This window comes from Crocuta crocuta, unplaced genomic scaffold (assembly GCF_008692635.1).
Source record: "Crocuta crocuta isolate KB4526 unplaced genomic scaffold, BGI_CrCroc_1.0 scaffold397, whole genome shotgun sequence".
Taxonomy (NCBI): Eukaryota; Metazoa; Chordata; class Mammalia; order Carnivora; family Hyaenidae; genus Crocuta; species Crocuta crocuta.
Genome location: NW_027527387.1, coordinates 1,628,172 through 1,654,148, shown reverse-complemented (window position 1 = coordinate 1,654,148; position 25,977 = coordinate 1,628,172). Strand labels below are relative to the sequence as shown.

General features: G+C 34.8%; 1 protein-coding gene across 8 annotated transcripts in view; it reads right to left on the bottom strand.

The window, feature by feature from the left end:
• Positions 1–25,977, bottom strand: part of FOXP2 (forkhead box P2) — a 588,171-nt gene that overhangs the window by 120,360 nt on the left and 441,834 nt on the right. For 6 of the 8 annotated variants that reach the window (XM_077752288.1, XM_077752279.1, XM_077752343.1 and 3 more), the window contains one exon: positions 11,581–11,655. The exons of the other annotated variants lie outside the window; for them this stretch is intronic. In XM_077752288.1, coding sequence (XP_077608414.1) covers positions 11,581–11,655 — 75 coding nt within the window. The remainder of the gene's footprint in view (positions 1–11,580; positions 11,656–25,977) is intronic. 8 annotated transcript variants of the gene reach the window in all.

Genomic DNA, 25,977 nt, shown 5'->3' with positions numbered 1-25,977 from the left:
AGCGTTCGACTTCGGCTCAGGTCATGATCACATGGTTCGTGGGTTCATGGGTTCGAGCCCCATGTCGGGCTCTGTGCTGACAGCTAGCTCAGAGCCTGGAGCCTGTTTCAGATTCTGTACCTCCCTCCCTCTTTGGCCCTCCCCTGCTCACGCTGTCTCTCTCTGTCTCTCAGAAATAAATAAAACATTAAAAAAAAAACTCTGATGAGTAGTTATTCTTCTGACTAATAACATAATATATAACAAACAGAGTCAGAGTAAAGCTATCATAACTAGAAAATTTTAACAGCCGTAAATATACTCTTCCCTTCTTTCGTACAATTAGTCCTAGAAACAGGAATCCCTAACAGTTGATGTAAAGTTCAAATTTAGATATCATGACATGGGGAGAGGCCCACAATGACAGTCACAAGGTTAAACAGATTTAACAAATAATGTAAGAGGGGTAATAACCTAGCTGTGAGTTTATTCATCTTCAAATATCCATCCAATTCCAATGAAAGTGGGTTTATATTCCCTTTAAAGAATGGCATCCATCTGTGCTCCTGATGCCAGCACCCTCCCCCCATCATCTTTCAGGCCTTTTGTCAACTCTTTATTCTTCTCCTTCTTTCACTTTTAATCTTTTCATCTCCACTGCCCCCTTCCCCCAAGACCTCTCCTCAGCTCTGCTCCCTCTCAAGCCCCCATCCTATCATCTCCATTTTAATCATCATTACCCCCAAAGGAGCAGCATGTGAATACAAGTTGTCATCTCTAATTGTACTCTTTCAGTGCCATGCATTGTAATCTGTTGAAAACACTCTTGCCAAGTCTTTAACTTGCTTCATGCCTCCTCCTAGTTTTAAAACCACCCTTCAGTCTAAGGTAATGTTTTTAAAAATCTCTTAGCTTGTAACTCTCTTCTATTGTCCTCTGACTGTAGGGTCCTGGTTCTCTGCTCTCTTCCAGATTCACATCTTTCACTGTTCTTCTTTTTCCCTTACCTACTGCCTTGGCTTGTGATCACTCTGTGATTGTCTCTCTTCAGTCCCCTTCAAAATAATGGACTCTAGTCTTCTGCATGTAGTGTGAAGTCCAAAAATGTACCATCTCCAACTCCTCACTAACTGCTTGCTGAACACAGATTCACAATGGCAATGCAAATAAATTTCTCAAACACTTCTAACACCTCCAGCTTCCTTCTGCCTACCATCAAAAGTACTCTTCTTTCTGTATTCTAGAGATCACCAGGTTCACAATCAACCAAATACAAATATCTAGGCACAAATTTTTATCATTTCTTTAATTGTTAACTTAACTTTTGTATTCTCCCTTAAATCTGTCTTCTTAACTTCTTTCTCTGTCCTTCTCCTAATTAAGCTTACCATTACTATTATTTAGGGACAGCATCTTTAAACCTAGACACACAGATTCCAATATTTTTCTAGTTTAGTAACTTCTTCCTAATGTTCCTAAGGATACATTTAAATAGGATAGTCTTGTAAAGCTGCATTCACTTCCTTGCTCATAATCTCACAGAATTTTTAAAGTTATTTACAAATAAAAAAAAACATTTGAAACTTCAAATTTTGGCCTTGGTCCATTTATTTAATAAGACTACAAATACCAACTTTTCTCATAATATCCATTTCTGTAGATAAATACACTATGCTCTACCTTGAAAACAACCTATCCTTTTCTCTCTTCTGTAACTTTGTTTATTCTGTTCCCAATGCCTACAATATTCTCTACACTTCTAGTGTGATGAATTTGTGTTGTTTTTCTTCAAAACTTCACCTAAAATGAATCTCTGCCATCTACCTGTCCCTATTTCCTTAGTACAGTGATTAAGTCTTTCAACTTGCTTGAGTTTTGAGTCCTAAATTACATATTTCCCATCTTTATGGTCTACACTTGTCAGATATAGGTCACTACTCATTATTCTACTGAAAATTTTTGTATCATTGTGAGTTATAAACAGTATAACTGAATGGAACTGTATCAAAGGGCTAAGAATAATCCCAAAATGTGGATTGGAGGAGTCTAGACATACAAGATCAAATTGGGGATTCACCAATGTGGACTACATTGGTGAAACAGCATTCATGTGGTATAGTACTGAACTGGGCTTGTAAAGCCAGTAGAATCTGATAAGCAGAAAAGAACAGGGAGGATGATACAAAGTGGTAACACCAACAAAGGTATAGGAAAAAAAAAAGACATATTGTATGTTTGGGACTTACAGATAGGTACATCAGTCAGAACCTAATGTTTTTATTTATGAAATAATGGGGGATACGTTTGGGCACATGACTGCAAGGCTAAGTTTTGTAAAGCTTTATCCAGCAGACAGTGGGCAGCCCTTGAAGACTGTGTAAGAGCTATGAGAAAGAGGAATAGGAACAATTATTTATCTTATGATGGTATCAGTTAAAAAAAAAACAGTATGTACTAATTAACAATGGTGGGATTGATTATTCCAGGTACTTCATTTTTCTAGAACCACAATTTCTAAACAGAACTCAAACTTTATACTCCTAATTATGGCTTTAAGTAGCCCATTTACAACAGACACTTTGAATATATTTTGCAGGATCAAAGCTGTGTGTTACAGACTTAGCATATTAGTCTGATTAATTCTAGCATCCATTTTAAACTTACCTATTTAAATGTTTGGTATTTCAGTATCATACCTGAAGTATTGTCTTCTTTTCTTTGTATTTTAAGATCAGGATGGGCTAACAGAACTACTGACCACTTATTCTCAATTGATAAGACATAATATTTATCTGACAGAGAGTAAACAGACAATCTAAAAAGCTGGGGGAAACCTCATTGGTCATCTCCACAGAGCAACTGATCTTAGTTGGATGTGTAGTCTAAATAAAGAGAAAATGATTGTAAAGAATAAAGATTTTGTAACCATTAAGTTTATTCCCTTAAATATTAGGAACTAACATTGGAATGCCCTGTATACCAAGGTGTTTCATGTCATTTCTCTAGCTGAAATCCTAATAAAACAAGGTAAGGAGTAAATCAATAGTCTCAGATTTCATGATTCACTTCACAATGTTTCTGGGGGGAGTCATTGGAGGTCCTAAGATTTTTTTCTTTTCTAACATCTCAACCTATAAATGAAACTATCTCAGAGATATGACTGAGACCTTTAAAGTGTCCTCAGCAGGGGCACCTGCGTTGTTCAGTCAGTTAAGCATCTGACTTCAGCTCACGTCATGATCTCAAGTTCATGAGTTCCAGTTCTGCATCGGGCTCTGTGCTGACAGCTCAGAACCTGGAGCCTGCTTCAGATTCTGTGTCTTCCTCTCTCTCTGCCCCTCCTCTGCTTGTGCTCTGTCTCTCAAAAAATGAATAAATGTTAAACAAATATTTAAAAAGTGTCCACAACAAACTACAAATAGTCAAGTAATATGTATAGTAATTTCAAAAGTGATAATAAAAATCTATGGTTTTTTGAAATCTTTTCATAGGTAAATGTGATTAGCAACATTTGGGAAAACTGTGATTTATTTATGTATATAACTAAAGTTAAAATACACAACCTGGCAAAATTAATATGTGTATATATATATGTATATATATATATAATACTAATATATAACAGGGCTTAAGACTAAAGAATTATCAAGTCAGCAATAGCTCCCCTTTGAATTCCATGAATAATGGAGAGATATTAGGAGAGTCACTAAGATTCTTTATCATTGTTTTCTAAAATATAAAATAAAAGATTTTAATTAGAGGAAACATAAAGCTCTTTTCATCTAGAAGCTATAATATCCTCCCAGTTCACATAGGACGGAAGTACATGTTGGGTACCTATCCCCTTTTCTTCATTTGGGCAATGCAGTTACAGGGTATAACCCTTCGAAAATAGCAAAGTAACAGATCATATATAAAGAAACAAAGGCAGGCATGCAAAGAAAGTATATTTTTCAGCTTTAAGAGAGTATATGAGATATGCAACTTACAGGGAACAAGGATTTAGGGAGAAAGAGAGATAAAACAACAGTGTAGTTATTACTCATACGATTTTTTTTCTTTCATTCAACTTTGTGTTAATTATCCATGCGTCAGAAAAATATTTACTAGGTATGCATATATGATGCTTTAGGAATATTTAAACTGTGTATCAAATTTTGATGATATAATTTTGTCAATGTTCTTTCCCCCTAAAATTACACAATCACATGTGAAGTAATGAATTATACTTAATTTAATGAGAATTTATCTGATTTACCTGCTGCCCTCCCTTCACTGAACTCTTAAATTCTCTTATTCCTAGTCTCTATTAACTGTTTTAGCCAGACTAAATATTTTGCATATAAAATTCTAAATTAAAATTAAAGTATTATATTGTTACTTTTAAAATATTAAATATACAACCTATATTATAAGTAGCACTCTGGATTTGAAAGGTAGATTGTTTCTGCCAATATCACAAAATATTTCATACTATCTCCTGTTAGAGAGAACAGGAGGACTATCTGCTGGAATAGTAAGCACTACTTCAGGAAAACGAGCTTAGGAACATGTTTGTAAAAGCCTAAGCATTTCATGCTGTTTCTCAATGTTAAATATGGCTAAAGTTCCATCTTGAAATCTTTAACTTGATGTAAGGCTTTATTCTTTATCTTACCACTAAGGTGAATTTACTTGCACCAAGATTATCATTATGATAACGAATATGATTAATTGGAAGTAAATATGTGCAATTTCATCTAAGATGCATGAATCATTATATGATGATAGCATGACAGAACTTTAATACCGTAAGCTTCCTGAACTCCACTGAATAAAGATTTAAAGTACAACACTCAGTTTTAGGTCTAAGTCTTAATGTCAGTGGGATTTACATGCTGCTTACCATTACATCCTACATATTGAAGTTAGATAAAAAATCCAGCTATTTAGAAATATTTTTGAAGTAAATATAATGCAGCATGAATGGTATCAGTGATAAAAATTTGATTTCTATAACTTGTTAATCCTATGCATAACAAATAACTCATTTGACTAATAAAAATTACAAATGTAAAAGATTTAACTTGAAAAAGAAGAGAAGTGAGTTACATATAGAACTCAATAAAAACACATACGCATTCTTTTACATAACTTATCATTTAGATATGTATATACGTGTATGTTTGTGTGCATGCTCTTGAGCCAAAAAGATTTATGGATGACTTGTTTTTTTGTGCCTTATGCTCATTATTATACTAAAATAAGATGATGAGGAAACATACAAGGAACAGGAATGCAAATAACGAATATGGAATATACATTTTATAAGTCTTTATAAATATGCAAGAACTATAGAGCGAACTGTTAGAAGTTAGTGCAGATTATATTTCATATTTGTAGAGACTACACTAATAGCTCATTACAAATAACTCTAAAATATGAAAGGAAAAATAAGTCTATCTCAATGGGCACCATAAATTCACATTATTGCCACATACATATTCTAGTGTGTGTATCAATTTATTTCATGAAAAATATATTAACAACAACAAAACCAGATAACTAAATAAATAATCCTTTCATCAGCCCCTGATTTCTGCCTTACTAATGCTTTGGTGAATCATCGAGGGGAGTAAATTATTCATTATAAATTTCAAAGAGGAGTCTCCATTGAAAAAGCTCTGCTACTGGTCCTTCTTGGAACCAACATCAAGAGAATTCACTGCAATCTCAAATATTGCAATAAAATAGAAGGTGAGAGGCAATCACTCAGGAGAGGTGTCTAGAATGAACTGAGCTCAGGGAGCTACAACCCAGCTGAGTGAGGTGTGTAAAGATAATTATTAATATTTTGAATTACACTTGGAAAGAAAAAGACTAATCAAGGAATTGCACACAAATGTCAGCCAAGCTTTTAAATACAGAAATCTTTATTCTATTTCTGAAGAATCTAGACGGTTTTTAACCATAGCCTTAAACATGGTCACTATATTGTAACTTTATGGCCTTAATAAAATCAGTTGTAGTATAAGTGTTTGAAATATTTGATTATCTTAAGGTTTATACCAAAGGACCTAGTACAGTACTGCTACTATTGTAATAGTAAATAAAAACTATTGAAAATGAACACAATTAACAAATCTAATTTGTACTGCTTCATAATAAATTCAAGTTTATGAATAATGGAGAGATATTAGGAGACTCACTAAGATTCTACCACAACTTTACACTAAGAATAAAGAGTTAAATCTTGTGATATAGGTTTTATAAGTTTTATAACTTTGTGTAAAAAAGTTACCACAACTTTATTCCTGGTTAACTGTCTCCAGCATGTTAAAATGTCAATACTACCAATCAGTCATAATTTATCTTTAGCTCTTGGTTAGTCTGCTAATAAATTTATAATAGAGAAGGCAGAAAATATTGGAGGTCCTCTGGCACTGCTACATGTGTCTCCCAATTTCATATCTCATGTACTCTAGCTGGATACAGACAATTAAGGGGACAATCATGTTCCCTAACCTTCTTTAGCAGTAATTTTCCTTGGCTGCCAGAAGGACATCATTTAGATCTGGTGAAGAAGGATTCTTTCCCTTCCACTTCCACTTAGCTATCTTCCATTTAACAAGTCAGAAAACATTTGGGTAACACTGATTTTTGTGAATAAGTCAGTGTTTAACTTAAATTAATGAATGTAAAGACTTTCCTCTCCTTAAGGAACATTTCCATCTGTTTTATTCATTATTCAAAGTATAATGCCTAATGCTTCTTATTTAATGTTAATACCAAATATGTATCTAAATTTACATAAAACAGAATTACATCTTTATTCCAACCAAGAGTATACTGATACTATATACTATGGCTACTGACTCAAATATCTGTTGCACACTTTCTATGTGTTAGTTAGTCATCAAGCTAAGTATTTTTAGGTTAAAATTTAATCCCCATTACCAGCCTAAAAGGTAGATATTACTATTATCCAAAGTTTACAGATGAGAGTATGAGGCTAAAAAATGTAAATAATTTGTCCAATATTCAATCTAGAAAGCTGATTCCAGTGCCCATGGGATACATGATTTACTGTGGGGTAGAATTCATGTAAAGCCTAAAAAGAGAGATGAATTTTGATAGAAAATAAGAGATTTTTTAAAAACGGTCACTAGCCTTTTCCCCTTATTTTCTCCAATCCACAGTTCTCATCAAAATGAAAGTAGGAGGCAATAGCAACAGAATAAAGATCTGTAGGGGGAGAGATTCAATGTGATCAATGAAATTTAATTTGAATGGGTTATAAATCAAAAGGGCCAAGGCCAGCCAAGTTTCATTTTTGATTTTTCTAGGTCTAACAAGTTTTGCTCACCAAACTACTCATTTGACCCAATGCTAAATGTCTTGAAAATAAGACCCAAAAGACAAAGATCTAAGCATTCAACATAATTGCCTTAGCACATGGAGCTAACAGGCTCCTATGTAAAGTAGTATTCACTTAGGTGTAAAAACCTGTAGGCAAGACTAACAATAAGATTCTGCAGGTAGGTGTTAATGAAGCCATTCAGACAGATGAGGTGTCAACAAAATCTAGCTACTGGGGAGTGAACTTGGATTACTATTGTGTGGTAGGAAGGCAAATTCAGGATCATGACAGTTAGCCATTCGTAAAGCTGTTTGATATGTCAAGGGGTAGGGGGAGCATCTATCTTATTATTAAAGTTTGAAATGAAAGAAAGGTAAAATAAGTGAAGATTTTTCCAGATTAAAGTTAAAATATACCACTGACAAAAAATGGAGTGTGAAAAGGAAGTATTGAAAAATAATCTCTCACAATGAAGTTCTCTTGCTCTCATACTCCTGTCCTTGAAAGCCAGAATTTAATGCTTCTCTCAAGTTATAATAAGGATTTTATATGGTTAGAATGGTAAACATACAACCTATGCAGACCAAACATTTCTTTGAAAAACAACAAGTAGATAGAATTTAAGATTACAATTTTCAGATAGAGATGATATAAGTGAGCATAATTATTACCTGGTATTGTAATAAATTAGTAGAGGCACAATAAATATAATCGATTAGTGGATACATAAAAGTATCATGACTATTCAACAATGTGATAATAAAGAAACACAATACTCAGATGACAGCTACTGTCTGATCACTACTAGCAAACCAAAACACCAGAAAATATTTCTCTGAAATATATTTTTATTGCATCTTTTGTTAGGAACTTGATAGAATCAATGCCTAAAAGAGGATGGTATGAGAGAGAAGTGACATCTGTTTAATATCAAATATATATTATCACTTATTTCTTCAAGGTAATTTGGGCTTTAATTGCAAATGAATTTTTTTCCTCTGAAATTTATGAGACTTTACTTCCAGCTTGTTAATAAACTTACAGGGTTTTTAGTTTTTAAGTTAAGGGAAGGTGGGGTAAAAATCAACTTAATCTGCCAATTTGGAACATTTGCCTGAAAAGTTTGGCTTTTTATTTGTGAAGGTTGATCAAGCATGTGTTCAAGTAATATGTATGATATTTAAAAAAAATAATGTTCTGTTTATTTCTGAGAGAGAGACAGCATGAGCAGGGGAGGGTCAGAGAGAGAGGGAGACACAGAATCCGAGACAGGCTCCAGGCTCTGAGCTAGCTGTCAGCACACAGCCTGACTCGGGGCTCAAACCCATGTACTGTGAGATCATGACCTGAGCCGAAGCCGGACGCTTAACCAACTGAGCCACCCAGAAGCCCCTATGTATGATATTAAATTAGTCCACTCAAAGGGATGTATGATCTCTTAAAAATTGGGGCGCCTGGGTGGCTTAGTCGGTTAAGCGTCCGACTTTCGCTTAGGTCATGATCTCGCGGTTCGTGGGTTCGAGCCCCGCGTCGGGCTCTGTGCTGACTGCCAGCTCAGAGCCTGGAGCCTGTTTCAGTCTGTGACTCCCTCTCTCTCTGACCCTCCCCTGCTCACGCTGTCTCTCTCTCTCTCCTAGAAATAAATAAAACATTAAAAAAATTTATAAAAAAAATTTTAGAATTATTACAGTGATTCACAATTTGTTACAAATGTTAGTTAAATAGATTATAAAGGAACGTGGCTAGCTTTCAGTACCCCATCTATATTTTCTACACCTTTCATCCTCTTAGCCCACTAGTTATGGTGGTTCACAGATTACTGAGTTTCACCCTGGCATACTGGCACTTATGATATTTAGTAAAACAGAGCTATGTTCATCACATAGACATTGTCGACTATGAATAACAGATATCACTTGTCTTAATTTGCATCTTGATTTTAAATTCCACTATGTAGCCATGTTAGCATGCAGAAAGTTTATATCTAATGTAGTCAATAAGTACCTACTTAATATTTAGTGTTCTCTTTGTGTTGGAAATTCAGGGAGCATCATTTGCAGAGTCACTCAGTGACTAATTTGAAGGATTAAGTTTGGTGCACTGCAGGGATGGCAAATACCTGGTTCATGAACTTCCATAGTCCCTCTCTCCCTACCAGCCACAGCAGACCTCACTACTTCATCCTAGTACTCTTTCTGTCTTAGGTACTAACCACAGCCTCAGGCGTATGGAACAACCTTAGATTCCCACTCAAGGCAACTCCAAACAATCTGGTACACCCTTGTTAAACTGATACCTTGATGATCACAGACCTGGGTTATAAATTCAGCCTTGCCGGGGTGCCTGGAGGGCTCAACTGGTTAAGCATCTGAATTTAGCTCAAGTCATGATCTCGCAGTTTGTGACTTCAATTCCCAGGTTGGGCTCTGTGATGAAAGCTCAGACCCTGGAGCCTGCTTCGCGATCTCTCCCTCTCTCTCTGCCCCTGCCCTGCTTGCTCTCTGTCTCTTGCTTTCTCTCTTTCAAAAATGAATAAACATTAAAATAAATAAATAAGTAAATATATTCAGCCTTGGAAATGAGGAGTTAAATGGCCTCTGGTGAGTCATTTAATTTCTCTGTGGTCCGTTTTCATTCTGAAAATGTCAGTGAAAATATGAAGATCTGATGCTATAAATTTATTTTTATATCAGAATAGGGAATGATTTTTTTAATGGTAAAAGTAGTTTTAGATAAAGAACAAACACTATTAGTAGTTCAGTCAGCTCAGTCTTCAGTTTAATGAAAACAATTTTTCCATTGGGATTATTTTAGGGAAAAGTGCTACTAATTAGAAATACTGCCTTTTTCATTTTTAATGCACTAGTTTTTTAAAGTATATTTTTGGATGAATTTTTATTAAGAAGTTAAATTACACAATTATTTTTGAAGTTTATCTTAAATTTATCTTCCTTCAAAATAACAAAATACCTAGAAAATAAAATTAGCTTATTTAGTCTTCCAATTTCAGCAAAACTCACAACTTTTTAATTTCTGGTATTTTCTTTCAAATATGATATTTGAAATATAATAATATTTTCAAATATTATATTTCCCATAAAGCTCAGGGGGGGAAAACACTTTAGGATTATACTGAATAGAACCCAAACTAGATAATTTCAGATCATCACAAAACCTGTTTTAATGTACAAAATTCATTACCAATCCTCTGTATTCACTATTTCCATAAAATAGCATGTTACTGTTTCCATTTTTTTGTTTTGCATTGAACATTTTGAAAAATATTTTATGTTTAAATATTTTCCACAAAGGATAGCATTCCATATTAATTGATACTAGTTTTGCTAAAAAAATATTCCTTAAAAAAAAAAACAAGGTATAAAATTAAAAGTTTCTTCTTTATTCAGGAACATACTATGTGCATATAAAAGTCTTAATTATAATGTGTTCTATCAATTATAAGTGAGGAAATACTATGTATATAGCCTTAAACAATAAATTTTGGGTGAGCCAATTTAGGAATAGTCTAGACCATGGAAACTAACTAAGTACTTCAATTCTTAAGGGAACAAGCAAAAATTCTACATATGAAAATATATGATTTACATATTTAGAAATTCCTCAAGAATACAGGTAGTATTCATGCTATCTCGAAACATGAAGTTGCCCTATTTAAAAATTCTTGAATGGCCACTTCAGGATTGTTAGTCATTTCCAAGGCTAACTGGTATGTGAATTGGGTCATGAAAGCAATTTTTATTGCATATTATAATCTAAAGAAAAAATTATACTGTAGTTAAAGAATATGTTAAAAAAAAAAAGGCCTTAACATATTTGTACCATAACTTGCAGACAAGGAATGGCAACTTTCCCCTAAAATATGTAATTATGTATTGTATCTATCCAGATTCTTTATTTAATTTTTGCTTATCAGCACTATCTCATCAAATGATTCCTAAAAGTTCAAGAAAGGTGTAGTGGTGAATCAACCATATGCCTTTATATATTTCAGGTAAATTTTAATGCTACCAACTCATAGAAACAGTGAAGTGTATATATGATGAAATATAATTGAAGAGAAAATACAAGAAGTAACAGAAAACCAACTAATTACACCGGTATCTTAACATTAATCATCTATTGATTATCTGCATCAATGAAAGAGACGAGCTGATAGAAAATCACAGATAATCTATTTAGTGGGATTGGGTCTCTGGCTTTGTGCTTAGTAGCTGAATATCTAATTGCCCAGTGTAACTTACTGCAAATGTGTTGTGAGGATGCCCATCACCAGAAGAGTGGCCACAGACACATAATTTTGTTTCTGGAAGCAATTCCTAGATTAAACAAAGAGAATCAGGAGTTGGCTTTTTTCCCCTCCAATCTTAATGCTTAAACTAATAATGTACATCATCATTAAAAAATATTTTTGGATTATAATCTTGGTAGGTGAACGAAGATGAGACTATTCCATCTTTGTGTCACAGTTAAACATGGTATAGAATTGAAAAATAAAAATAATTTGGCAGATACAAAGTTGAATATTTGAACATAACGAATTAACCACTAACCAAAAATAATTCGTCTGCCATGATCTTGATTTAGGAACCTCACTTCCCATTTCTAAGCTAAAATTATGGCCAATGTTAATGAATATTCTTATAAATATTAAATTTAAATGATATTGTGATTTTAGAGTATGGGATGGTATTTATCCTTAAAACTTTAATTATGTCTTTTTGAAAAAGCTAACTGTTGACTTGCACTGCATTTTAACAATACAAATGAACATGAATCCCGTCTTGTCATGAAATGTGAGGATACTCACAAGAACCTTTTTAACTAAACTGCCTTGGCCATGCATTACTATTAGCACAAATGTTGCCATTAAATATATATTCGAGACCAAGGAGCTAAACTCTATAATCTCTGTGAAAACCTGTTGAATTGTACCACTTGTACTGAGAACTACTCTATACACTCAAATGTATAGTTTGCATTTTTATCTGTAAAAGCAAAGTGATTATTTATTGATAAATGACATGGAATGTCATTTTTTACCTAAGTAGCATTAGACATTTCAAAGATTTTGTCTGAAGGGCAAAAGGATTACACTGCATTTGAACAGACCATGTGACAGCACATCCTTAGACTTCATGTATGATATGAAAGGATGATCCCCATTCATAAGATACACAAGGGAAATTATATCAGAAAAGAAGAAAAGCAAGGAGGGCTGTGGTAGGGGTGTCAGGGAGTATTTGTAGTGGTTTGATGCATGTAAATATTACATCTTATAAATAATTCTTTTCAAATACATCTCTGAAGTTCAGGGTCTCTGTTTAAGAATCAGATTGTATATGCTTTACATGGCTACATGCCATTTTCTGCAAGATAAGAGCAACATTAATTCAAACAGGAAATACGGCTTCCAAAATACCCCTTGCCTTTCGTTTCCTGTGAAGAAGTATGTTACCTGATGCTGGCAGATGAGAACTACAGAAAAAAAAATGTTCAAGTTACATTTTACTGTCAGAATCCAACAAACACATTTTCATCTAAATTATTTTGTCAACAGCCTTGTAGTACCCTTGCTAACCTTATTTGGCACCAGTGCATAATTAGATACACAGGGGTGTGACTCCAATTGAAGGTGTTGGCATTGTAGCACTCTGTGAAAATATTAACTATGAGGTTAACTCCAATTTTCTCTTCTTTAATTAAATGCACATGGTACTAATGAGGTAACCTACTGTTCCTTGATAGCACTAATTAGCTAAGAGGAGAGTACACTCTCACACTGCAATTTAAACCTAAAAATAAGGTTGAAATATGCTAATTGCAGGCAATTTAAAACAGTACAAGTTGAAGAACTAGTCATAATAAGAGAAACTGACTGCTTTACAGCTAGGCAGCTGTAACTTTGGTTAAAATCAAAACAAGCCACATGATTTTTGGACTGCTATTTAACAAGGTCATAAGTATCCTAAAAAAATGAAATGCTACCCCATACTGTAGCAATGAGCCAGACTAACAAAAAATCCTCAGATCAATGCTTATCAACATAAAACCAAAAATAAATGAGCATCACCAGAACTCCAAAGGTGTCACGATATTATTTACATTTATGCTGAAAACTAAACTCCATAAATAAGCAACATCACCTTAAACTCTTTCAAGAGCACCCAAATTACACAAATATTGTACTTTCTGTCTTCAACATATCACAAGACATATTGGAATGCTGAAGATTTGCCGGCCCTATCATAGGGTCAGAAGGGAGGGTACACAGAGAAGTAAGCCTTGGCACTTGAGGAATATGGAAATGGGAAATTTCCAGATAATGTACAAGTACAGTGATAAAAGGAATACACAAAAGATGCTATGGAATAAAATGGTATGGGTACCATTTAAGGAATAGAGGTGTAAAAATATCAGAAGGATTTTTTTATAAGAAGGAGATATTCACTGCTTTTCTCTACAAATGAAAGCTTTGGGATGAAAGTAGCCTGGAACTTCATGGTGAGAGAGAATATTCTTCAATCTTAGCTCAAATTACTCACAAATATAAGTTCAATAAATCCAAGAAGAGTCCAAACATATTTTCTTGAATTGCTTCTCACTTTCCAAATGTGATTTTAAATGATAAACATGAAATAAACTTTGATATAAAGTATGATTCTGAGAGACCTTCAGAATAATTAAAATGTATGTTCTCCCTGTACAAAGTATATTTTCATTATTTTTTGATTCTATAAATCCATAATGTCATATTTTTATTAACCAGAAACTTTAACTCACCAAAACACTCACTGACTGAAAACGCCAAATCATTCTTGTTAACACAGAAAGAAATAAACTACATTAAAATGATAGTATTCATTGATCCTTAAAGACAAGAGATAGGGACTGCCCCACACTAAGGACTCATAGTGACATTTTTTGCTCCTGCCACTTTGCATGCAAAATTATAAACTATATGCATTTTCAACAATTGAAAGAATTGAGCAAGCAGGGTGCCAGGGTGCCTCAGTTGGTTAAGCATTTCACTCTTGATTTGGATTCCTGAGTTTGAGCCCTGAGTCAGGCTTCATGCTGTAACAGAGCCTGCTTGGGATTCTCTCTCTCTCTCTCTCTCTCTCTCTCTCTCTCAAAATAAATAAATAAACTTTAAAAATTAAAAAAAAAAAGAGTCAAGCAAGCAATAAGCAGTTTGCTCACAAAAGCAAAATTTGTGAAAATAGAAAGCCAACTTAATCATAAAGTTTACTGAAGAACAACAATAGAAGAAAGAAAATCATTTGAAAGGTAATAGCTTTGAACTCCCAACTAATAACTCCCGGAATTAAAAGTATGTGGGAATAAACTTTACACTACCATTAGTCTGCCACCATGTCTTGCCAAAAGGCTTGGTTGAAAAAACTGTGCTTTGAAAAACACATCCAGCTTCTTCTACTGGCTGTCCTAGGAGCTTTCCACAACAGAAAGTGATAGAATATTGGCAAAAGACATTAATAAACCTCTGATCAACCATGCTTTAATAGATTCATGAAGCTGCAGGTCTGTAAAGGAGTAGTAAGGCGAATGAAATCAGACAGTCATTTAGAAATGGGTCTCCTGGAGGCAACCTGACATATACCAGCAAATCACAGGGAAACACAATGTGAATGGATATTTTAAATGTTTGCATCTGTTTCAAATAAGCACCAAAGAACATTTTAACAGTGAAAAGGCCAAGACAGTGTCCTGGAATGAGCTTTCAACATTAACTTCAGAAGGAATCTGTTCTTCTGTTAAATATGGATCATTGTAATTTTCTGTTAAAAAAAATAAAAAGTAAGTCATTTAGTGTTGAAAATAAAAATACTAGTTCTGGAGACAATCTGACGGGGTTCAGATCCTGACTCAACACTTACTAGCGGTGTGACCTTGAACAAGTTATTTAGCCTCTCTTGGCTGCTCTCTCTAGAAGGGGTAATAAGTGACACCACCATAAGCTTAAATACATTGATTTGTATCTAGAACAGTGCTGGTGCCCATATGTCCAACAATGTACTTAATATTTATTAGTTCTCATTACTACTTCAGAACAACATTCAATTTTTTCCAAATAAAAGCATTATTATAGTCCTACTATGTATGCAATATTACACATTATAAAGTATACATAAATTCCCAAGACATTGTATCTGCATACAAATAGCTTTCAGTCTCTCATTAGACTTCATGATATAAATCAAAGCCTCTTTCACATGAATAAAAAATCTTTTAACCATGGAGGTAAAATATCTGTACTCTGAAAACTACACGACAGTGATAAAAGAAATTAAGCATGACACAAATAAATGGAAAGATATACCATGATCATGGATTGCAAAAGCTAATATTGTTAAAATTATATTACCCAAAGTAATCTACAGAGTCAATACAATCCCTATCAAAATACCAAGAGCATTTTTCCCAGAACTAAAACAAATAATCCTTAAATGCAAATGGAACCACAAAAAATCTCTAAGAGGCAAAACAAACCTGGAGAAAGAAAAACAAACCTGGAGGTACCACAATTCAAATTTCAAGCCATTCTACAAAGCTATATTAATCCAAACAGTAATGATACAGGCACAAAAACAGACACATAGTTCAACAGAACAGAACATAGAGGCCATAAATAAACCCACACGTATGTGGCCAACTAATCCATGACAAAAGAGGAAAGAATACACAATGGGGAAAAGAGGATCTCTTTAATAAATGGTGCCGGGAAAACTAGACAGCTATATACAAAAAAAAAAAAAAAGTGACACTGGACTTTCTTACACCGATACAAAAATAAACTCAAAATGGATTAAAGACCTAAACATAAGATATGAAACCATATAACGCTAAAAGAAAACCTAAGCAGTAAACTACTGTATATCAGTCTTAGCAATATTTTTTGGGGGGAGGCGGGTGGCAGAATCTGTCTCCTCAGGCAAGGGCAACAAAAGCAAAAGTAAATTATTGGGACTACGTTAAACTAAAGCTTTTGTATAATAAAGAAAACAACAAACCAAAAGGGCAACCTATTGAATGACAGAAGATATTTGCAAATGATATCTTCAAAAGGGGGTTGATATCCAAAATATATAAAGAGCTCATACAACCAACCCCAAACAAACAAATGTTCCAAATCAGAGGACCTGAATAGAGACCTTTCCAAAGAAGATGTACAGATGGCAAACAGGTACATGAAAAGATGCTCAATATTATTCATCATCAGGGAAATGCAAATCAAAACCACAATGAGTTATCATTTCACACTTTTCAGATTGGCTAGTATCAGTAAGACAAGAAATAACAAGTGTTGATGAGGATGCAGATAAAAGGACACTTTTGGGCCCAATTGGTGAGAATGTAAACTCGTGCAGCCACTACATAAAATAGTGTGGAGAAAGGGGGCACCTGGGTGACTCAGTTGGTTGTGTCCACTTCTTGACTTTGGCTCAGGTCATAATCTCATGGGTTTGAGCCTCTTGTCAGGCTTAGTGCTGACAGTGGGGATCCTGCTTGGGATTCCCTCCTTCTCTCTCTGCCCATCCCCCTGCCCTTTTACTCCAAATATATTAATAAATTAAAGAAAAAATAAAACAGTATGGTGGTTCCTCAAAAAGTCAAAAATAGAAATACCATATCACACAGCAATTCAACTTCTGGATCTGAAGAAAATGAAAACTCTAATTTGAAAAGATATATGTACCCCTGCATTCAATGCAACATTATTCACAATAGCCAAGATATGGATGCAACCCAGTTCCATCAATAGATGAATGGATCATGAAGATGTGGCATACATGAATACAATGCAGTATTAGTCTCACACACACACACACACACACACACACACACACACACAGAAATCTTGCCATTTGAGACACTATGAATGGACCTGCAGGGTATTCTGCTAAGAGAAGTAAGTTAAACAAAGAAAGATAAATGCCATATAAGTCCACTTACATGTAAATCTAAAAAAAAAAACAAATCAGAAACAGACTCATAAATACAGAGAACAAACTGGTGGTTGCCAGAGGGGTGGGGGAATGGGTGAAATAGGTGAAAGGGATTAAGAGGAACAAACTTCCAATTATAAAATAAATAAGTCATGGGGATGTAAAACACAGCATAGGAAATAGAGTCAATAATAATGCAAATACCTTTGTTTGGTGATAGATGTTAGCTAGACTTATCATGGTGATCATTTCATAATGTATATACATGCCAAATCATTACACTGTATACCTGGAATTAATATATTATTGTATGTCAATTATATTTCAATAAAATTAAAATTAAATACATTATTTTTTAGCTTTTTAGAAACCTGAAGCAGCAAAATATAAAATTAAAATGATGGTGTTTGCATTCAGTAACAAGGTGAAATGATTTCTTAGAAAGAATATAATTTTTTGCAAAGCTGATGAAGGTATACATTTCATAGAAAAATAAGCAAGAATTATATATTGATCATTTATAACAAGTAAAAATGTTTTAAATCAGAGTTTGTTCTTGAGGTTGGCTGAAGTTGTGCTCAAATTTTTCTTTGACTTTATTTTAGATTTTAATTTTTAGTAATGTCTACACCCAACAAAGGATTCGAACTCACAACCTCAAGATCAAGAGTTGTATGCTCCACTGACTGAGCCAGTCAGGTGCCCTTTTCTTTAACATGTTTAAAACCTAAGCTGCAATACAATGATATTTGAGTGGAATCATTGTCTACATTTTGAAGTTTTAAAAAAAGCATTCACCTAGTCAAGAAATATGGCCACTCTTGACCTGGTATAAAACAAGAACAAAATTAAACACTTGGTTGGCCTTTCTTCCACTCCAACTGTTTAGTTTGTTGGTTTGGTTCGCTGTTTTGAGGCCATTCATTGTATCTTGTGGAAATTGCCCCCGGGACAGTGTGGGCAGGGTTGTGCCTGGGTGTTCTGTGTTGGCTTCACAAATTCAAATTGCTTCATCCTTCTTCAGCCAGTGTTTGAAAAACAGATTCAAAGCTGCTTAGCTCTGAAGAGAAGGTGAGGAAAACAGAACTAATGCCTGTGTATTTCCTAAGTCCAGTGGCTCAAAGTGGTTGGTGTTGTTTGAACTCAGTGAAGGAGAAGCAGAAAGGACCAAATCAATATAAGCACTCGCCTTAGGATTTCATACTTCATCTTGAGGAAGTAGTTAGGTGAGCCCTGCCTTCCTTTTTCTACATCCCCTGTGGCACAGACTGCAAAACCCACATAATATTGAGGAACCCATGAGGTGGCCGTTAAAGAATCACTTTGCAGAGAAGGGAAACGAAGTCCAAGGAGCTGAAATTATTTACAAAAGTCATGCTTTTATTTTTAATGTTTATTTATTTTTGAGAGAAGGGAGAGGGGCAGAGAGAGAGGGGGACAGAGGATGGAAGTGGGTCCTGTGCTGACAGCAGGGAGCTCGAGGCAGGCTTGAACTCACGAACTGTGAGATCATGACCTGAGCCAAAGTCAGATGCTCAAGTGACTGAACCACCCAGGTGCCCAGAAGGTCATATTTTTATTTATTTTTTAGGCTTCTGTGCATTATACATCCTACTGTACTTTAGCATGTGAAGGAATCTCTGGATAAGCTATTATAATTGCAGGTTCAAGGCTTTATTCCTAGAGAATCAGATGCAAAAGATCTGATATAGGGTACAAGAATATGGATTTTAACAAGCATCTCAGTGATTGTGATTTTGAGCTCTACGATCCTACTTTGAGAAAACTTGTCTTTCATGTTCAGGCTATTTGCGTGACAGGTAATTTCTCATTCTTTCATTCTGCTTAGTCAGTTAACACTTTTTTCAGTAGGTGGCCATTGTCTCCATCTAGATACCACAGATATGGGGAGGATTTATGATTTTAAAGAACATAATATTAATCAATTAAATCCACTGAAATTTCTAAAATAAGATTTGATCTCCATTTCACGGTGAAAAAGTACTGAAGAATTAAGAAAAATTACAGAATATAACAATGTTGAAGTCAGATTTTTCACCCTGTTTTTGTCTATCCTGTCTCATTCACCTCAGAAAGTGCCATAATAACTGGCACTAATTGGCACCCTTGTTAGAGATCTCAGCAGAGGAGCTGAGAATAGAAAGGATATGGACACCTCTTACCCACAGCACCCGGCTGTCTGCACAGGTGAGGCTGAGATCAAGGATGGGGCATATGACCTGGCTGCTGTCTGCGAGAAGGGTAAGACCTACAACTGTTCCCTGACTATGTAGACAACTTGAACCTCCAGGGATGTTAATCAAGTATCTTTTGTGTGCCTAAAGTCACTGAAAAACAAAACATGCCCACAGTGCTCCTACAAGTAATGTAGTTATTATGTTTTAAGAGGGAATGAAGGCAGCAGTCAACAGACACTTCTGGCATGAGATACTCCTACAGAATGTTGGTAGACTATTGTAATTTTTTCTTGTGATTTGCTTGATTACTTTATTGAAGAAAATATTTTAAGCTCTTCTGAGAAAAAATTAGGGAACTGTATTTCTCATGAACATATGGAGGGCAGAAGAAAAAAATTAAGTATATAGTAATTACTGAACTCATAAAAGGGACATATTATATGTAATATAACTTTATATATATATTTATATGTAATATAATTTTTCCAGGGTGTATTGAGGCTAAGCAGATCACATATGCAAACATAAGAATTATAGTCCTTAGTTTTCTGCTCTTCTTTTTTACTTTGTAGTTAAAAGAAAATAGAGATGTGTCTTGCCACCTTGAGTTAGGTGAGGTAATACAGGGTCAGAAATACAGATAAAACTGCTTTCTCTATAAAGTGAGAATGTACAGAGCAGTGGTCCTGTATACCAGTTCAGGACATAAAAGTGCTTAAAGTGTATCTATCAATGACATGGAGGCTAATGACTGACTCTGTACTTTGTTCAATATTTTATTCACTACAGTTTTACTGATCACCTATTTTATGTCACCATAAAGAGTTCTACTCCATTTTTTATTTTGAATGTTGACTTCTTTTTAATCCTCAACCTCCCTTTCCCCTGTGGTCCAATATTTGGGTGGAAACCTTGTGCATATACCTCTCCTTTGCCACTGTAGGGAAATTTAAATCCCCACTCGAGGGATCTTTTCTCCAATCCACCCCAGAGGCACTATAAAGACCCAACCCGTTCCCTTCTGGACCTGCTTGTGTCCAATCAGCTCTCCCTAGGAGTATCTTGTGTGAGGAATAACATTTCTCTTAAGTTCTCTTGGTATCTGGAGTGTCATGAGCTTTGATATCTGAACCAAATTTTGGGTCAGGGTCCCTCTCACTTCTGTGGATACAAAGTCAAGTGGTAGTACCTAGCCCAAAGAATTTATAGTCAAATCAGGAAGACAAACTGCTAGTGACTAGTAACGGAACAAATGCAATAACAGATGTATGCACAGGGAGCTGTGGAAGCATAGAGGAGGGACAGAAAAGGATTTTAGACTAGGTGATAATGAGTAGATGTTGATATACAAAATGGGCAGTGTGGTGGGTGGAGGCAGGGAGCATTCAAGATCAATGAAGCAGCCTATATGAAAGCTTGCAGCTAAATGACCTCCTGCTGCAGTCAGAGAAACCTAGATAGATGGTCTAGCAAGTCAAGAGAAGAGAGAGAGTGGCTCGCATGAGGGTAGAAAGAGAGGCAGAGGCCAGATCTTCAAGAGCATCATGTGAAGTAAAGTGGCCTTTATGTGCATCAAATTTCTCATCATTAAATGTGTACTTCATCTGCCATTTCTCTTGGAGGATTTAATGAAGGGTCAAATACATAAAAACATTTTGTAGGTATTTAGAATACTATATCTATGGTCCTGAAGAAGTAGCTGTGACTAATGCAGATTGGCACAAGATGTTTTTCTAAGATCTTTATGATGGAGGGGTTGTGGGAGGGGGAAATGAGCTAAATGGGTAAGGGGTATTAAGGAATCTACTCCTGAAATCATTATTGTGCTATATGCTAACTAACTTGGATGTAAATTTAAAAAAATAAATTTAAAAACAGAGGGGAAAAATAAAAAATAAAATCTTTACAATGGCAAGAAATCACTTTCTGTTTCCAGGAATTTTCCTTCTTCTTCCTTCTAGTCAGTTGCTCTCTTAGGACCTTACATGTGTCTTATTCCTTATTATTTTCCCCTAATTCCTTAAGTGTACTGGTAAATTTGAATACATTTAAAGTCAGTTCAGTATCAAAATTTCACTTGGAAGTTTCGGCTGCGAGACTGGAAGAGTACTAAAATGTAACATGTCTGAATGGTATCACAATAAAGGTACAAAGTACAAAACTAAATTAACTGCCGTATTACCAAGCAAAACTGAAGAGAATAACTTGATGTCACACACCAGTGTATTTTTATCTTCGAGAAAGTTTTGTGATAAGCTACACTGTAAACTTTGGAAAACATAAGATCTCAGTTCAGCTTTATAATGCGGCACTCAAGGAAATGAAATGAACTTTTTAAAATTTGGGGTTCAGAAAAAGAGAGGAATGCTTCATACTAGATTTACTGGATATTGCCCCTTTCTTTGCTATTTGGGGCATTCAGAATATAATTTCACAGATGATATATTTTTCTTAATGTGACTTGCAGACTACATCTAATGGAAAATGCCTGGTTAGGATTAAGAGACATAGTACAGATGTTAAACTACATTTGCATGCAATTATTTCTAAAACAAATGCCAGGGTACAGACTCAATGAAATGGCTTTCAGGATGGCTGGCACAATGTATTAAACCAGCTTCCAATTTCTAAGTAAGTCAATATTCTGAATATTTCAAATCAAGACACTGAGGACAGCATAAACTTAGATTTTTCACCTTGACCCATTGTCCAAGAATGTATGGACATAGGGTTAGAGCCCAAGGATTCAGGGTAGGGATTTAATGTTTTTTAAAGCAAAAGCCTTTCTTCCTTAATTAAAAAATGCATTTTATGTATTAATTTCCATATCTTAAAAAGTGAAATTATTATAAAGTAAGTTAAACTAATAATTTATTATGTGCAATAAAACATATAGTAATACATTAGATGTGCTGTGTTGCCTTCAACTTGTTTCAGGTTTTTTTTTTTCCCACAAACAACAAAAAGTATCCATAGTTAATAATGCTTTGTTATTAGGAACCTTAGTTTAGCTGATCACCTTGTAGTGATACACTTTTAAACATCAAACTAGTAGTAAGACATTCTGATTTAAAGTACTTCTGAAATGCGTCTATCCTCAACTTTAACAGATACATCCTAAGTAGGGAGTGGTAGCACCAAAAGGAGCCATTCACTGCCTCCTGGGAGGAGGCACTGACTCTACATGTCCTTGGAGTGTGTGGACTGGGCTAGAGTAAATTACCTCTCAGGGATCTTTTCTTAGAATGTATTTTTGGATTTGGACTTGACTCCATGAATGAAGTATGCAGAGCAACTGCTGTATCTATTATACACCAAAACAAAACACTGAATCATACTTTTATTCGTCCAAATTTAGAAAGTACCAGCATCTCCTTCACCATGTGCTTTACTCCTTGGCGGGGAGCAATTGAAATCATGTCGCCCTAGGAATTTACGAGGGGACCAGAAGTTGTGGCGGGTCCTTTTCTGATCCCTGCAGGGGAAGCAGCAGCAGCCCTTGGATCAGCTACTTTTTATCCGCTGTTCGTCTCAGTGGCAGCTCCTTTTCTTGCCAATAATGGTAAATGATAGACTCTTTAATGAGGAATAGAGACTGCAAGCTGCACACACAGAAGCTTATCTTGTTGGCATCTCTGATTATAATTTGCTCCCTATCAACCTCTTCTCCCTCCTGACTGTGATGTGAGGTAGAGAGGAAACCTGAAGGAAGAGAATCAATTATTTAAAAGTAGTACTCTTTCCAACAGGAACTCTCTTCACACTAGGCATAGAAAACTCTCATGATGCCATGAGAAACTCCTGCAGAGGCTCTCCTCTGCCCTTCACTTCAAAAGATAATTCTACACATTGTTGGTAAACATCTAACTTCATCCAGTCCCATTGCATTCTCCACAGTGCCTCCCGACAGGTGGCGATAATGAAGTACAGGAGAGAAAGGAATATCGGAAGTCAGAATCACTCCAGTAGAATCTCCTTATTGTAGTAAGAAGGAGTCTCCATGCATTTCCCCATCCCTTCCCTTGCAAATCACAGCTTTATCTCGGCCACAAATCAACCTAGATTCTGGACAATGAAGACAATGAAGAAAAGGCAGTATTCCCATTTGATACCTCATCATCCTTGTTATTTTTACCTTGTTTTCCAAAAATGAAAAATTTGGGAGATGTTTTGGACAGCAATTAAGAGGTGTATGTTATCAGTATTAATATCAGGGTAAAAAGCACAGGAATTGGAATCAAATGGACTTGAATTCATGTCGCCGCTCAAATTACCAGCTATGTGACCTTAGATAATGTAATTTAACCTTCCCAAGCCTGTTTCCTATCCTGAAACAAGAGAGCATCAATAAACACATTATCGGGTACATCAAGTGAGCACTGAATATATATGGGAGCTAAGTGACCTAAAATCATAAATGTTTTAGAAGCTCCTCTCTTTTGTTAAAGAAAAAGAGGCATTAAAAAAGAATAGGAACATGAGAAATGTGACTTCTCTAACATCTCTGGTTGACGCCTCAGCTTTCCTTTTCATTGGCCTCGTCACCCATTTAGATAGGATCACCCACACCTGTCGCTAAAGGGCTGTGGAGGCCAGCTCACGACTAAGATAAAGCCTCTTCTTGGGCAGGGGAGTCTGTATCATGACACTGAGCAAGTACAAAATCCTCACACAGATACATGAGCAAACCAGTAATAAAAGGTTGCTCTGTATTCGCAAAACATGGTTTAAAATATCAAAAATAATGTTTGATACTTAAAATATGAAAATACAATAGAAAGTAACTCGATTCCATGAGTAAGATTATTATTAAAATAAATATAATTAACTTCTCCAGAGAATTTATTTTTGAGAGTTTAGACCCACAAAGACAGACAGCGGAGATGTGTTCTGAATTAGAAAAGATGGAAGGAGAGCAAAAGCTATCACAGTAATCACTACACATAACAGTAAAAAAAGAAAATAGTAGCCCAGTGCCAGGATCATAAACTTGCACAAAACCACCAGGGCTATATATGAACTAATAATAATACAGCGTTGCCATTTTTTAAATGTATGAAACAGTTTACCAAGAAAGAAAATGTCAAAATTTTAGAATTGTGTTACTATTAGAAATTATTCATTTCTAGGCTAGGACCATGTTTCATTATCCAATAGCTGCTCTCAAGAATGAAGCTAATTTACATTTAAAATAGGAGTACAGTCTACTCTTTAAAAGCACAATGGTAAACACACCAATTTGACAATTACATTAATATGAGTATTTGCATAATCTGTCTTCCACACCTGTTCTTAATTTGAAGCAGCTGCAGGACAAATCACATCACACTAATCTCAATGGGTATGTGTGTGTTCCAAACAGTAATGCGCGCATCTAATTTTTTGAAGATCTTTTATTTTTTAAATGTTTCCTGACTTTAAAAATTTTGGCCAAAGTTTTGTAGAAGCCATAATATTTACTTGCTCAATATTAATTAGTGGAATTAAGCATAAAGCTGAATAATATTAATTAATGGAATAAGCGTAAAACCAAATAAGTGGAATAAGCATAAAACCCTTACATTTTTTACCTCCTCTGTTTGGACATGCGAGAATATTGATTTTTATTTCTGGAGGTTTTTTTAAAAAATAATATATATTTTATTTACACCACAAAGGTTTAAAAAGAACACTAAAATATATCTAGAAAATTTCAGTAAGAAATATAGAGAAGCAACAAATGCATTAATGGAGAGTTAAGCAATAGCTACTAATGATCTGGAAATGTGTTTGTAACATGGATAATTGTGGCATCTTTTGGAACATCTTTTCTAAACTGGGTTCCATTTATGTTTTAACAAACCCAAATCAGAATTTAATAAACAGAGATTTACTTTCATCTTGTAAAGGATCTGCTTTGTTTATATGTATTGAAGTATATGTTCAGTGTCATCAAAAAGGAAGTCAGGTTATGACTGTTACATATTCTTCTATTTCATGTATTTAAATCATTCAGTTAGATTCTAGCTGGTAGAATCTAAGATACCCATGTAATCTGTCAACAAAACTGTCTCTCTTTAATCTTCTATTATGAATGGGAAATGAATTTAGAGCTTTCTAAAGATGTTCTTTATTTCCTGAAAATTGAATAAGAGGATGAAAGGTAATGAATTACAGCAATAAAGACGATGTGTTTATTTACAGGCTGTTGACTTCCATAGAGGTAAACACTGAATGGCTCAATTCTTAGTTCCGTATTTCATTCAGAATCCCATTTTTACAAGTGCTTTCTTTATAGTAGAAGATGAAAATACTTAAAACATTCATTGTAGCTTGCATTTCTATTACATTTTTATGCTCATTATTTACCAATTCTCACCATAAAAGAAACTGAGATTCAGAAGAGTTAAGTGACTTTCCCAAGTTCTCATAACCTGTACAAGCCTTATGAATCAGGTATTCTGACCCCAGAATATTCTTTTCTATCACTCAGAGC